This window comes from Neurospora crassa, linkage group II, assembly GCF_000182925.2.
Source record: "Neurospora crassa OR74A linkage group II, whole genome shotgun sequence".
NCBI classification, from domain to species: domain Eukaryota; kingdom Fungi; phylum Ascomycota; class Sordariomycetes; order Sordariales; family Sordariaceae; genus Neurospora; species Neurospora crassa.
The window spans coordinates 2892191-2905305 of record NC_026502.1 but is presented as its reverse complement, the minus strand read 5'-3'; the positions used below and the strand labels follow the sequence as shown (position 1 = coordinate 2905305).

Below are 13115 nucleotides of genomic sequence, written 5' to 3'. Positions count from 1 at the left end.
TTAGTCGGGGGGGTCTTTACTAATTATAATAAATATTGCCGATTAAATTATTAGTAGAAGTTTATTTTGCTTATAATTAGGGTATATTTGAGTAATAGTAAGGGAGATAAATAAAGAGATTGGGGTTTATTATTAATAGTATTTTATATAAACGACCGATGGTTCTAAAGAGGGGAGGAAGCGATAATTATTTAAAAGATAAGTAAATTGTAGGTAACTTATTGCGTCGAGGTTTAAAGAAGTTCGGATTGGGGTAGTGCGGAGGTTTTAATATATTCGTTCGATGCGAACCGATGCGAATGCAATAGTATAAGGTAAGGAAGCGGAGGGTAATCGTTATAATACTATTTAGACAATATACGATTAATAGATTGTATAATTGTAGGATTAATGCTACTATCCGCAACGGATAATCGTTTAGTTGGATTATTTAGGATTATAAAATAGATAATTGGCGATTTATTCTAAAATAAAAGGGTAATTGTAGGACTAATGTTACTATTTATAATGGAAGATCGTTCGATTGGACTGGTAAGTTTGCGAAATAAATAATTAGTGAATTTACTAGAATGAGGGTACGAGGAGTATATTATTTGCGATAGTTATTATAACTTTTGAGTTGCAGCTACTATTTAATAGAATAATACTACGATGTTTGTTGTAATTTGTAATATTAAAGAAGAAGAAGATAATAATAGAGGAAGAAAGGCGTAGCCGAAGGCCGCCCTACGCAGGAATCCCTTTATGGGAATTCCCTTATCTTATCGCTGGTCCGCAACTAATTTATAAGTCTAGCGACTGGGCAGCCGGGTACGTGCTAAGATACGTGCCTGGGAATGCTAGTGCCTCCATCGGGGGTGGGTATAGCTTACAGCTATGCCTAGTCTACTCTAGTTAATTGATTTAATTATATATGCGATGCTCCCGCATTAGGTACCTTCTCTTTCTTATCGTTATCGGTTCGAAGCTTCGCGAATTGCGGTATTGTACGGTTGGAGCGTATTGTACTAGTGAGTGCGATGTTCTTAGAACGAAGGTGGCGAGCGAGTACGAGTATAGTAAAGAGGTTGTTAGTAAAAGTATAGTATATTAATTGGCGCGGGGGTTTAAGTAGTAAGGTTATTAACTTTACTACTATTCCCTGAGTCGGCGCAAGATCACCCTAATAATTACAATTAGTAAATTAATAGATAAACAGATTTTAGTATAAATTGCTATATATATTTATTTAAACCGATAATACCCTTCAAGTTATTATACTACTTCTAATTGAAAAAGTAGCTATTAAATATAGCGATTTATACTTTAATACCCCGCGGTATTAGTTTGTTAGGGATATAAACCGTTACCTTACTTCTACTAATATACTTTACTATCTTTTTATTAATAGTAATATTTTACGGTAGGGTCCGTATTTTAAAGTAGACCTTCTACGCGTATTAATCCTAATTACGAATCTTATCCTACAAATCGAGGTCGTTAGCATTATCTTAAGAGGGGTCCTATATACAAAATCGCCGTAAAAGCGCCTCGAACCGAAATAAAGGTATTTATTGTCGGATTAGGTAGTGCGGGCAACCCTCCTTCTCTTACTAGTACGAACGGAAGTTTACTTCTATATAGAAATTAATATATAGTATAATAGCGAATAGTACGTAAAGCTCTGCGGCGTAAGTAGGGTACTAACACTTCTTACGCGAGAAGGGGTTATCCTCGCCCGGTAGTAAGATTTTACGAAGGTTGGTCTATACTACCTACTGCTCTACTATACGAAGGGGGAAGAATTCGTAAAATATTAATAATATAGTAATAGGAGTGTAGGGGATTTAGTAAATAAATATACTACTATTACTACGGACTATATTAAAAGGAAAAAATTTGAAATCGATAAGGTTAATTTAAAGGTTGCGAAGTTCGTAATCGATAGCGGCCAATAGATTATTGGGTATATTATTAGGGAATTTACCTATTAACTAGTAGATATTTCGCTGGGTCTAAAGTTTAGGCCTAGGGAGGATTGGGAGCTCGTTGCTGGGCGGCCTAGGATTACCCTCGTCGCAGTCCTCATTATTATACTTACATTCGTCTTTAGAGTCGGGTATATAATTACCCTTATTATTATTAGTATTTGGCTCTAGCTCGCTAAGGAGGAAGAGGATACGTAAGGGTAAGAGATTTGCGGGGTTGGGGGGATTCGCTAGGCGAACTAGTGCGGGCTGGGTTGGCGCGGGTTGGGTTGGTACGGGTTGGGCTGGCGCCGCTTTATTGGGAGATGAGTTTAAAATTAGTAAAATATCTATTTTTAAAAAGACTTTAATACTATGGTAAAAGATTTGGCGATACTTGCTTTCAATAAATTAATTTAGTAAATTTGTTTTATACCTTGATATATTATATAGAATCGCTGATTTTACTAGTAAAAACGACACAATTAACATCGTCGATCGATTGTATGGATATGCTGGCTAGCGTGTGTTTGGCGGTATCAAGAAGTCGCTAAGTACCGTAAGTCTTCCCCAGTCTTGGCAAAAATGATACATTTGAGCAGTTAAAGGGATGGGCTGCTAGCGAGCTCTCACCCCCCCACGCTTTGATGTTGTTGGGCCCCTACCTATGTACTTGTTTCTTGACAACGTCTCGTACGAAAACTACCTCGCTAAACCCCAAATTTGGGCCAATAAAGGTCAAGTTTCAGAGACAAAGCGACACAACTTGGCACAAATGGCGTTCTGCGACCTTGCGGAAATCCGATCGTCAACGGGCCATGACACCATTCGGCTGTGCCTCTTCCTCTCTTGCGCCTCAGCACCTTAAATCCTAGTGCAAAGATGAGCCGAGAGACCCAGAGAACGCTAGAACGCCATGTTAGGTATTTGACCAGTCTTCAGGACACTCTTATCTTGCTCACTATCGAACTAACCGAACCGCTCCCAACGTGGACAGAAATCATCAGTAATTCGTCGGCAGATGAGATGGAGGGAGTAGTAGAGTTGTATCAAAGCTTTCCGACGCTTCGGAGGTCCCGTGGCTGCATCTCGAACCCCGGACCAATCAACCTTGATGTTGTAGCTGACTGCCGCAGGTGACATCAGATTCCCTTTCGTCTTGTCCGTTCACCGAGCTTATCGCTCTTCACAGTGGACAAACGTGATTCGCCTGAGGCCGAGACGAATCATATCAAACATCTGGCTGTATCTCAAAAAGCCGATACAACAAAGACAGAGTCCTCCATGATTCGATTACCTGACGTTAGCAGTAACCGAAGTGGAAAATGGTGGCTGCAGATTAGCGGGCCATATCCCCAGAATAACACCACCCAACGACACCATTGGCAGCATGGGAGCACTGCATGCAACATCACAGCACCTAGGTATTTAATTCTGTGAGGCTGCTGCTGAAACGTTCGGCAGCATGTTTCCATTATAGAGCTGACGCAATATACCTCAGTCGTTTCGTTGGCCATTTGGCAGATTGAACGAGGGCAAATCAGGTGGCAGTGTCCATCTCGTCCAAGCTCCGTGAACCGTCAAGACACTTTGTACGAACGGGTCGTATTTCGAGCTCGTTCCTATTTACACAAAGTTGGCAACGTCAACATCTAGCAGCAGGCTAGAGGTAAAGCTCTATACTATAGTGGGCGACGAGGTCACACACACTGGCTGACTGCTAGGTAACACTGAGCCCTGAGTGGTTCTGTAGCGTACCGGTGTTTTCTCTTTACTAATCATTACAAGCTGTCTCTTCTCTTTCCTTGTCATCAACTTCACATATTTCTTTTTTCTTTTTTTTTTTGGTTTTTTTTGACCGAGTCAATAATAAAGTCGAGAACACTCGTGGACAACGAAGAAAGCGAATTCTCACACACACAGCCACACTTCCACTTCCCTTCAGCCCCCATCAGCCGGTCGTTGATAACATCAGACTCCAGCCCCCAGCATTATGTCTGTTGCTTCAACTCTAGTTATCACCGCGAGTTTCCCAGCCTACCCGTTGCATTGCATCATACCCCGGATATCGAGACTCTTTCTCCAGCATAGTTATGATTACTGATCATGAAACTACATGGCCCCCATATGTATATGCAAGCAATCCTTTTGGGTCAGTCGTGTAGCATCTTCAAAAAAAACCTACCTACATTACACTGCAGTGCCCTCCATGTAACTCGGAACCTGGCGAGAGCAGGCTGCGAGCGGGTACCTTGCAGCTGGGCTGAGGCGATAACCTTTTCCCACTTCAGCTCTTGAGCTCAGCCTCCTCCGTTCCTCTACAGTCTCTTTGTTCCCCTCTTATCATTTATCTTCCCTCCTGGCCCTATCGTCCCATTTACCAGCAGCTCTCTACTAATATCCAAGGTGATCTTCAAAGGTGAAACACATGGCTGGTAGATGAGTATCAGATATATTTCAGCTGTATGGGTGCATTGCAATGATCCCAATGGAGGTTGTCATGTCCGCTTGTTAAAGACAGATATCCTTTGGTTTTCCCTATTCCCCCCCCTCCCCTTCTCTCTCCTTCCTTTGGTTAGCCGGTTGCTTCTAACCAGCTCATGTCTCTGCATATGTCTCGACGCTTTTGTGTCATGTTTTCGGAAGGTTATTGACACCCAGACAACAGCTTGTTAGGAGAACAACCCCTCAACGATATCCACCTACTCCCGCCTTGTGCAAAGTCGGCTCGGTTTAAGTTAGCCTGCTTTTATCTGGTTTTGGTTTTTTTTTGTCTACTGGCTCTTTCCTCCTCTGGAAGGTAGAATCTCTCGACTCCCGGATGAAGCTCGGTAGGACGAGAATTTTACATCTCTACCTGATTATCTGTCATTCAGCGAGCGGTTCGTTCCGACCTGGTTCAAAGGCGATTTCAAAGCAAGTTACCCATACCCTGCTTGCACTACTTCTATTTACCGTAGTAAGACAACACAACTACACAAGAACAACCACCAATGGGTATCATGAAAGGCTCCTTCCATGATAGCGAGATATCGCCCCATAAGAGCAACCTTTTCATTCCCATACACCGAAGACGAACTACCTATAGCCACCAACACTGCTCATGCATGCCACTTCTCCTCGACAGACTCTGTGCCCTGTCATACCACCTATATCTCCAAGGTACCTCCCTCATAGCCTGACCTTGGACAAGACGAGGCGTGTCACACGAACCACCGTCGAAACCTATAATTCTCACAAGTTCTCAACCGCCGATGCGAACTACCTGCTTGGGAAGTACGTACATACCTGCATACCCACCTACTTTTCTAGCTCACTCAAGCGCGAACGAAGTATATATCTTGATTCGGAGGGTTTCGGTTAGGTAGCCACCGGCAAACATTATCTCCACATGGCAATCCTTTCCGACTTTCCATCTCTGGTTGACAGAGAAAATGGGACTAACCAAGATCCAAAGAACCAGGGGAACAACCCCCCGCGCTTATTACTAGGAAGCCTGAAGCGAGTTGGCGTACCTTGCACCGTGGCGAAAAAGAAGACAACGCAAGATATGTCTGGATGTGGGTATCCTACCGAGTCGCTCTATTCGTAATTGGAAAGCAGGTAGGTAAGTGTGGCTCTTTTGCACCATGTTTTCTTTGCCTTATATTGCTGCGATGTATGAGTCGACAGGTACCTAGGTAAGGTAGTATGGTAGTAGGTTGTTTGTCCCTTGCAGGAGAGAACTAAAGGTCAAGACTACCTACCTATGTACCTACATCCACGCAAGGCAGCTAAGGGAAATTCCGAAGCAACTGACTTGAAGCGTGGCTGTTTGGTCCTTTGGCTTTGGGACATTGTGTTCATGCTTTTTGCTTCGTTCCTGTCCATCAAAATCGGAACACAATACTGCTTCAAGAAACGTGGGCCGAGGAGTGTTAAGCTCCCTGTGAGGCACTGGCTAATCAAGGTACTCTACACATCAGTGTTACTGGAATTTAAAGTGGTACTTGTCCATTCTGGAAAGCAACTCCCTCCCAAGTAGGGTATTCTTGAGGTGGGTTTTTTTTTTTTTTTTTTTTTTTTTTTTTTTTTTTTTTTTTTTTTTTTAATGTTTACCTTCCTCGCTGGCCTTGAGTTACTAAACCCTTTGTTCTAGTCCATCGCGTTCATTTCCCATCCTACAGCTGAAAATCAACCTTGGTTCCTTTCTCTTTTCTTCCCCTCCTATATCCGAAACTCCCACAGGCATAGACAGATCCACATTACCTAGCAATCAGACAAAACACCCTCGTTGTCAATCGGGAAAGGGCACCACAGACAATTGTACCTTTGGGGGGCCAGCCCCACAACCTTTGAAGTAAGCAACGTAAGCCTCTGCTGCATCCGATATCTTGTGGTGTTGTGTCGTGTCGTGTCGTCGTAATGTGTATCAAAACTTCCAGGTTCTTAGCCGCACCCCTGCTTAAGCATTTGTTCAGAGCAAGTTACTTACTCGAGATAGGTTAGGTACCTGCCGATTCAACCTCCGACATCAATCACTCTTTTTTTTTTGTCTTACCGGTTACATATCACATCACAGGACATATGTCGTTCCAAGCACGAGACCAGACTGGTTCGGACATCCCGTACGGTGTAAGGCGATCCGCGTGTGAACCTCCCCCCCCCCCCCCCCCCCCCCAAAAGAGAAAAAAAAAAGAAGCGAGGGATCAGAGCAGCGTCGTAGTTGCGCTCGCTTCTGTATGTTTTCTAGAAGCCAGGCTACTGCTGCTACTACTACATACTAATACTACATCGCACTACTACTACTGCAACATCAACCAATAGCTAAGGAAAGAAACGGTGAAAAAGTTTGGTACGGTTAATCTAGTTTTAATCTATTCAGCTTCGGGTTTCTTGTTTTTTGTTCTTTTTTTTTTCTAGAAGGCTTCCATGCATACGACGTTCAAGGATGTCAGTTGTTTGGAGGATTCCCATGTTATGTAATGGTGATTGGACTCGAACGATTGTCTACACGAACGGTTGCTGCTACTGCTACTGCTACATACTTATCACTTTACCAATCGAACTTTCTGCCCTCTGTGAGTGAGGTTCTTGTTCCCCCTCGTCACTCAGTGTTGTATGTCTCTGCACTAGTGTATGTACCTACCTGGCAACCAACCCCCCTTAACCTAGGTCATTACCAACACATTCCACTACACTACACTACTACATACGCACCTGATGAATCTCGTAAAACCCCCCAAATTCCCCACCAACGATGTATCCTTTAGAAGGGGGGGGGATGGGGTGGTATGTATGCAGCGAACACCTTCTGTAGTATCAACACCGTTACTTTGCAGGTTTCCATCCATCCATCTATCCATCCTTCCACGACCATTGCCTACCTATGTATCTAGGTGCCATCACCAACCACAACGACACACATCGAACATTCATAACAACCTATTACAACACAACGTTTACCGAGTGGGGACAAGCACCGTAGGTAGGAACCATGAGCACTTGACAAAAATACCCAAGTTGTTTTCTAAGAGGCAGTGATTACATTGTAGTTTTACCCAGATAGATACACAAAGGAAGAGCAAGGTATTAGATCAGCTGTACTGCTAATGCCGCCGTCCTTGTGTTCATAGAAGGAGGTGAGTTGATATACCAAGTCTTTTGGATGAGGAATCACAAAGATAGGGGATAAGTCCGCAGTAAATGTCTTCACGTAAGCTCCGTAAGCACATCATTAGCCATATTGATGTTATTTGGACCTGAATACTATAACAAGTAAATTCCCGACATAACTTTTGAGTGCCGCAAGTACTTGCCGGCACAATGTGAACAGAAAGAAATGAAACACATCCTAGAAGACTAGGCTAACTCCTACTCAACCATCTCCTTCACCACCTAACAACGTAATCCATACTCTAGTTACCCATGACAGCCGCCTGCGCATCGGTGTAGATCGGGGTGATTCCGGTCCAGAGTTGGAACTGAAAAAATGGCGGGTTAGCATTCAATGTCATATGAAGGTACAGAAGAAAAAAAGTTACATACCTGATACCAGCCCTGAGCGGCGAGAACCTCAAGTCCGGGAATCGTCTGCCAGTGCGCATCCTCCGCCAGCTGCATGAGAGGGGTGTGGCGCGGGGTGTAGGCCATCTCCAGCAGGACATGCTTGCCATCCGCGACCGACGGGTGACGAAGAGAAGCAACAATGACCTCACGCATGCTCTGGTCAATGGGTTTGTCGGCGGGGATGGTGCTGATCACAACCGAAGGCTGGGCAGTGGACTCGGCCGCGACCTCTTCCGGCGTGCTCAACGAGCGGATGTCGTACTCGGCAGGGAATGACTCCGCAAGAGCCTTGACGCGGTCGGCGTTTCTAGCAACGACGTAGATTGGGGCAAAGCCTAGGTCATGCAAAGCATGGACAGCCGCTCGGGTAGTTCCGCCAGCTCCGACAACCATACCGGCGGTCGGAGACTCCTTGGTGCACTTGACGACGCCGGCGTTGCGGAGCGCATACACCATGCCCATCCAGTCAGTGTTGTCACCGCGAAGAGTTACCTTGTCGCCGTTGCGAACAGGAATGATGGTATTGACCGCGCCAATGACCTTGGCAGCATCAGACACCTCGTCCAGCAAAGGCATGATGTCAAGCTTGAGAGGGATGGTTACCGACGCTCCACCAAACCCAGGAGCCCGGATCAGGTCTTTGACGTCAGCAGCGTTATCAGTCTCGAAGAGGGAATACTGATGAGGCAGGCCGTTGTCGCGGAAGAGAGCATTGTGAAGGGCGGGTGACCGCGAAGCCGAGATGGGGTTTCCGAAAAGGTGGAAAGACCGAGGCTCGAGCTCGCCGATAAGAGCCAGCGCCTGACGGATTTCAGCCGCCGAGAGCTGACCTGGAGCAGCCTTGGACGGCAGGGCTGGGTGGGAAACTGGAGTCAGGAAGCCATTTAGTACGCGGCTCAGCTTGCCAGCTGCACCCATGTTCAAGGCAATGAGAGGCTTGTCATGAGCAGCAGCGAGGCTGGCCTTGAAACGTGCTAGGGCAAAATTGTCAGCAAGTTCGCGGGCGACACCAACGAGCTTGACAACATCACCATGTTGCAGGGCTTTGTTGTAGTACTGGATCCAACCGCCGTTCTTCCAGGAGAGCGTTGCCTTGGGGTCATGGTGAGAGGCAATGATATGGGTATAGCCCTTTTCATTCGTCACAGCTTCAATGACCTCGTCTGGCATGGTCATCTCCAGATCGAGATATTCCACACCAGCCTGCAGACCAGTGCGGTAAAGCTTGAGGGCCAACTCATAATCGTCATCGGGGAACTTGCCGCCTTGGCTGACAGTGCGGACAGTGTAGACGATAGGAATCCTCGCGGCCGACCGAAGCAGCGCAACCTGCTTGGCCACAAATTCCGGATCGTAATCCTCCAGCAAGTCTACACGCAGCTCTACGGCATCGGAGCCCACAACCACCTTGGGGATGATGTCCAATGCCTTGGATACGTTGGGGACTGTGAGGGAGACGAAGAAAGAATGAGGCTTCTTCTTCACTTCCTCGAGGTGGTTGCTGTGCCCACAGATGACGGAGAGGAACTGGCTGAAGTCGAAGGGTGGTTCGGTCAGAGCCTTTGACCCATCAGGATGAGGGCTGTAGTAGCGGAAGTTGCTGCATTCCTCAAAGAAGGGCTTGCGACGATAGTAGACCTCCCGGATGTTCTCGGAGTAGGCGGGGCGGGACTTGTCCCTCATGAGGTACTCGACAACTTGGTCGGTATCACGATGGACTAGAAGGACAATACCACCATTTTGGCTGTAGGAAAGCAACATCTTTCGGGCAGCCTCTGTCTCCACAATACCGCCACCGCAGGAGAAGATGTGTCCGGTAGGGTTGTTCTTGATCACATCCTCAAGGAGTTCGAGCTCAGCCTTTCTGAAGCCTTCCCAGCCCCGCTCGCTGCGGATGATCTCGGGAATCGTTTGGCCCTCTCTCCTCTCGAGCTCATGATCGAGATCGATGAGAGGTCGGTTGAGAACCTCGGACATCCACTTGCCAGCGGTGGACTTGCCAGCGCCACGCATACCGATGATGAAGATAGACTTGGGGTTACCCTTCCGAGGCTTCTCGTGGGATACGTGGCTGCTGTGTGGCTCCTCCTCGCCTTCGAGATGGACCTTGAAGTAGTTGGACATGGTATCCCACCATCCAGGCCATGTCTTGCCAGTACACTCACGCTCAAGGATAAGTACCGGGTGGGGCGAGATGGTGGAGAGGACACTGAAGCTCATGGCCACACGGTGATCGTCGTAGCAGTAGATGCCCTCCGTTGGGTTCTTCAGCTCAGTGTAAGGGATGCCAATCACTTCGATACCGTCCTCGAGCTCATTGCAGTGCACGCCGAACTTGGCAAGCTGGTCCTTCATCGCCAAGATGCGGTTGCACTCCTTGACTCTCTGGTTGGCAATGCCAGTAATCTGAGTGGTGCCAGAGGCAACAGCAGCGAGCACGGACGCAGTGAGGAAAGCATCAGTCATGGGCTCCATATCGACGTGCGGGATGGCCTTGAGAGTGCCGATTGGAGGGCCAGTCACGGTGGTAGAGACGTCAGTCTGCTCGACGGTGCAGCCCATGGGACGGAGAACCTCAATGGCGAAGCGAGCATCACCCTGGAGCGACTTGGAGCCAATGTTGGGGACGGTGCAGGTAGTGCCAGTGATGGCGGCAATGGCGAGAGGGTAGGTGGCAGAGCTGGCATCGCTCTCGACGACATAGGTCTCGGGGTTCTTGTAGGTGCCCTGGGGGATATAGTAGGTGTTGGGATCCTCAGCAGATCGCTGAACTTGCACACCAAACGAAGCCATCATAGCGATGGTCATGTCGATGTAGGGCTGAGAGATGGGCTTACCGCCAACCAGGCGAAGGGTGACGGGCTCGCGGGCGTAGGGGGCGGCCATCAAGAGCGAGGAGACGTACTGGGACGAGATGGTGGCAGCAAGCTCCATAACACCGCCGGCAAGGCCGCCAGCAGCATCAACTTGCACGGGCAAACTGTGTTCCTTCTCAAGGTACTTGACACCGACGCCGTTGGCACGCAGGGCATCAACGAGAGCACCGATGGGTCTCTGCTTCATGCGGGCATTGCCAGTCAAAACAGTAGAGTTGACGTCGGAAGGGTTGCAAAGAGCCGCCACGGAGGTCAAGAACCGAGAAGCGGTTCCCGCATTGCCCAGATACAGAGGGGTCGAGGTAGCCTGCAACTTGCCACCGTTGCCCTTGACGACGAGCACATCGCCCTCTTCCCAAGAGAAGGAGGCACCCTGGAGCTGCGCGACGGCGTTGAGCATGACCTGGGTGTCGTCGGAATGGAGCAAGTTATGAATGCGGGTGGTACCCTCACCGAGAGCAGCCAGAATAAGGGCACGGTTGGAGATACTCTTGGATCCAGGGGGAGTGACGCTGACGTTGAGATCCTTGGGTACACCAGCAAAGACCCTGATGCAAGGCGAGAGAACAATGCGAATGGCGCGGTCCTCGACGACGCTGGCCTTGGGCTCATAGGTCTTTCCGATGGCGGAAAGTAGGACAATCTTCTTCTTGCGGCCCTCGTTCTTCTTGTCAACGGCCATCTTCTGGAGAAGCACATCAACTGGGCACTCCTTTCCGGCAGTAAGCTTGACGATGCGCTTGTCCTGCAGAGAGGTAGGCAGGTCGTAGCTGGCAATGCACTTGGAAAGACGAGCGACGGCGCTGGGGCGGAGGACGCCGAGGAAGCGGGCAAGCTCAGCTTCCTTGACCATGCCAATGGCAACCGCTTCGCCGTGGAGGACCTGAGGAGTCAGGATCGCCTCATAAGCATGACCAATGGAGTGTCCAAAGTTGAGCAAGTTGCGGAGTCCGCCTTCTCTCTCGTCCGACGAGACAACCTCGGCCTTGACGCGGGCCGAACCGAGAACGATGCGCTTGAGGATGTCGCGGATGGGGGCCAGACGGTCGGCCGACTTGTTCTTGGAGCGGACGGCCTCGAGGATGGCCTTTGCGTTCTCTTCGAGGGCGGTGAACTCGTTCTCGTCCCAAATGGCGGCGGTCTTGATGACCTCGGCCATGCCGTTGATGAACTCGCGCACGGGCAGTGTGTTGAGGAAGGTGAGGTCGATGTAGATGCGCTCGGGCTGCCAGAAGGCGCCAATCAGGTTCTTGCCCATGGGCACGTCAATGGCAGTCTTGCCGCCGATGGAGGAGTCGACCATGGCGAGGAGGGTGGTCGGGCACTGGACGAAGCGGACGCCGCGCATGAAGGTAGCGGCGACGTAGCCGATCATGTCGCCAATGACGCCGCCACCGAGGGCAATGATGACGGTGTCGCGAGTGCATTGGTGCGAGAGCATCCAGTCCTCGATCTCGGCCTTGGTGTCGCGGCCCTTGGAGTACTCGCCGGGAGGGATGGCATAGGTAAGAAGGCGGACATCTTGGGGAGCAGCCTTCTCGAAAACGGACTGGAAAGGGGGCACGTAGGTCTTGTAGAGGTTCGTGTCGGTGATGAGGATGTAGGTGGAGGACTTGATGTTCTGGAGGAGGTCCTGGGCGACAAAGTTCAGCCAGATGCCGTGGTCAATGATGATGTTGTCCTTGCCCAGGATGTTGATCCGGGTAGGATTAGAGATGGGCTCAGCCATGACGAAGGGCTTCTGGACCGTGACGGCAGCGACTGCAGTGACTGCGGACGGCGGTGCAGATTGATTAGGAGGTGGTTAGATTGAGAGCCGCATAAAGCCAAGGTGTATGGCGGCCACCTTGCGGGACGGTGGGGCAATCACTGGGTGTTTGAGAGTGGGAGATGGGATGTGTGTGTAAAGGATGTATCAACACGCCTCCCGCATACAGGAGCTTTGTCTTTGGTGGTGAGGGGAAAAAGACAACACGGCAGAGAGAGAAGCTGTGCTGTGCTGTGCTGGTTCGCCGTGACTCAGTTCTCCAGACAAGCATCATCCAAAAAATTGAGCGGATCCCTTGAGGCTCCTTCCCGCTTCCGAAAGCGGAGTGGAGGATGTCGTCAAGTACCGGGGCCGGGACTTATAAGTACCTTATTGGCGTACCTTAACTCAACCCTAACACCAAAGTTGAGTAGCCGAGGTCTTACTGTCCGCCAATCTCGGCCATAGTTTGCGGACAGAGGATGCCAATAAGATACA

General features: G+C 48.9%; 2 protein-coding genes across 2 annotated transcripts; one reads left to right on the top strand and one right to left on the bottom strand.

Moving 5' to 3' along the window:
- Positions 1-4971: 4971 nt before the first annotated feature.
- NCU10404 (hypothetical protein) lies at positions 4972-6289 on the top strand (the record flags this gene model as incomplete). Its single annotated transcript, XM_001728375.2, has 4 exons — positions 4972-5222; positions 5410-5549; positions 5912-5982; positions 6085-6289. The coding sequence occupies exons 1-4, from the start codon at positions 5201-5203 to the stop codon at positions 6287-6289; spliced, it is 438 nt and encodes a 145-aa protein (XP_001728427.1). The 5' UTR covers positions 4972-5200.
- Positions 6290-7626: 1337 nt separating this feature from the next.
- Positions 7627-12901, bottom strand: aro-1 (aromatic-1 gene cluster). Its single transcript, XM_950907.3, has 2 exons — positions 7974-12901; positions 7627-7909 (listed from the first exon to the last, which is right to left on the bottom strand). Exons 1-2 carry the CDS (start codon positions 12597-12599, stop codon positions 7844-7846), a joined length of 4692 nt encoding a protein of 1563 aa, XP_956000.1. The 5' UTR covers positions 12600-12901; the 3' UTR covers positions 7627-7843.
- Between the last annotated feature and the right edge of the window lie 214 nt (positions 12902-13115).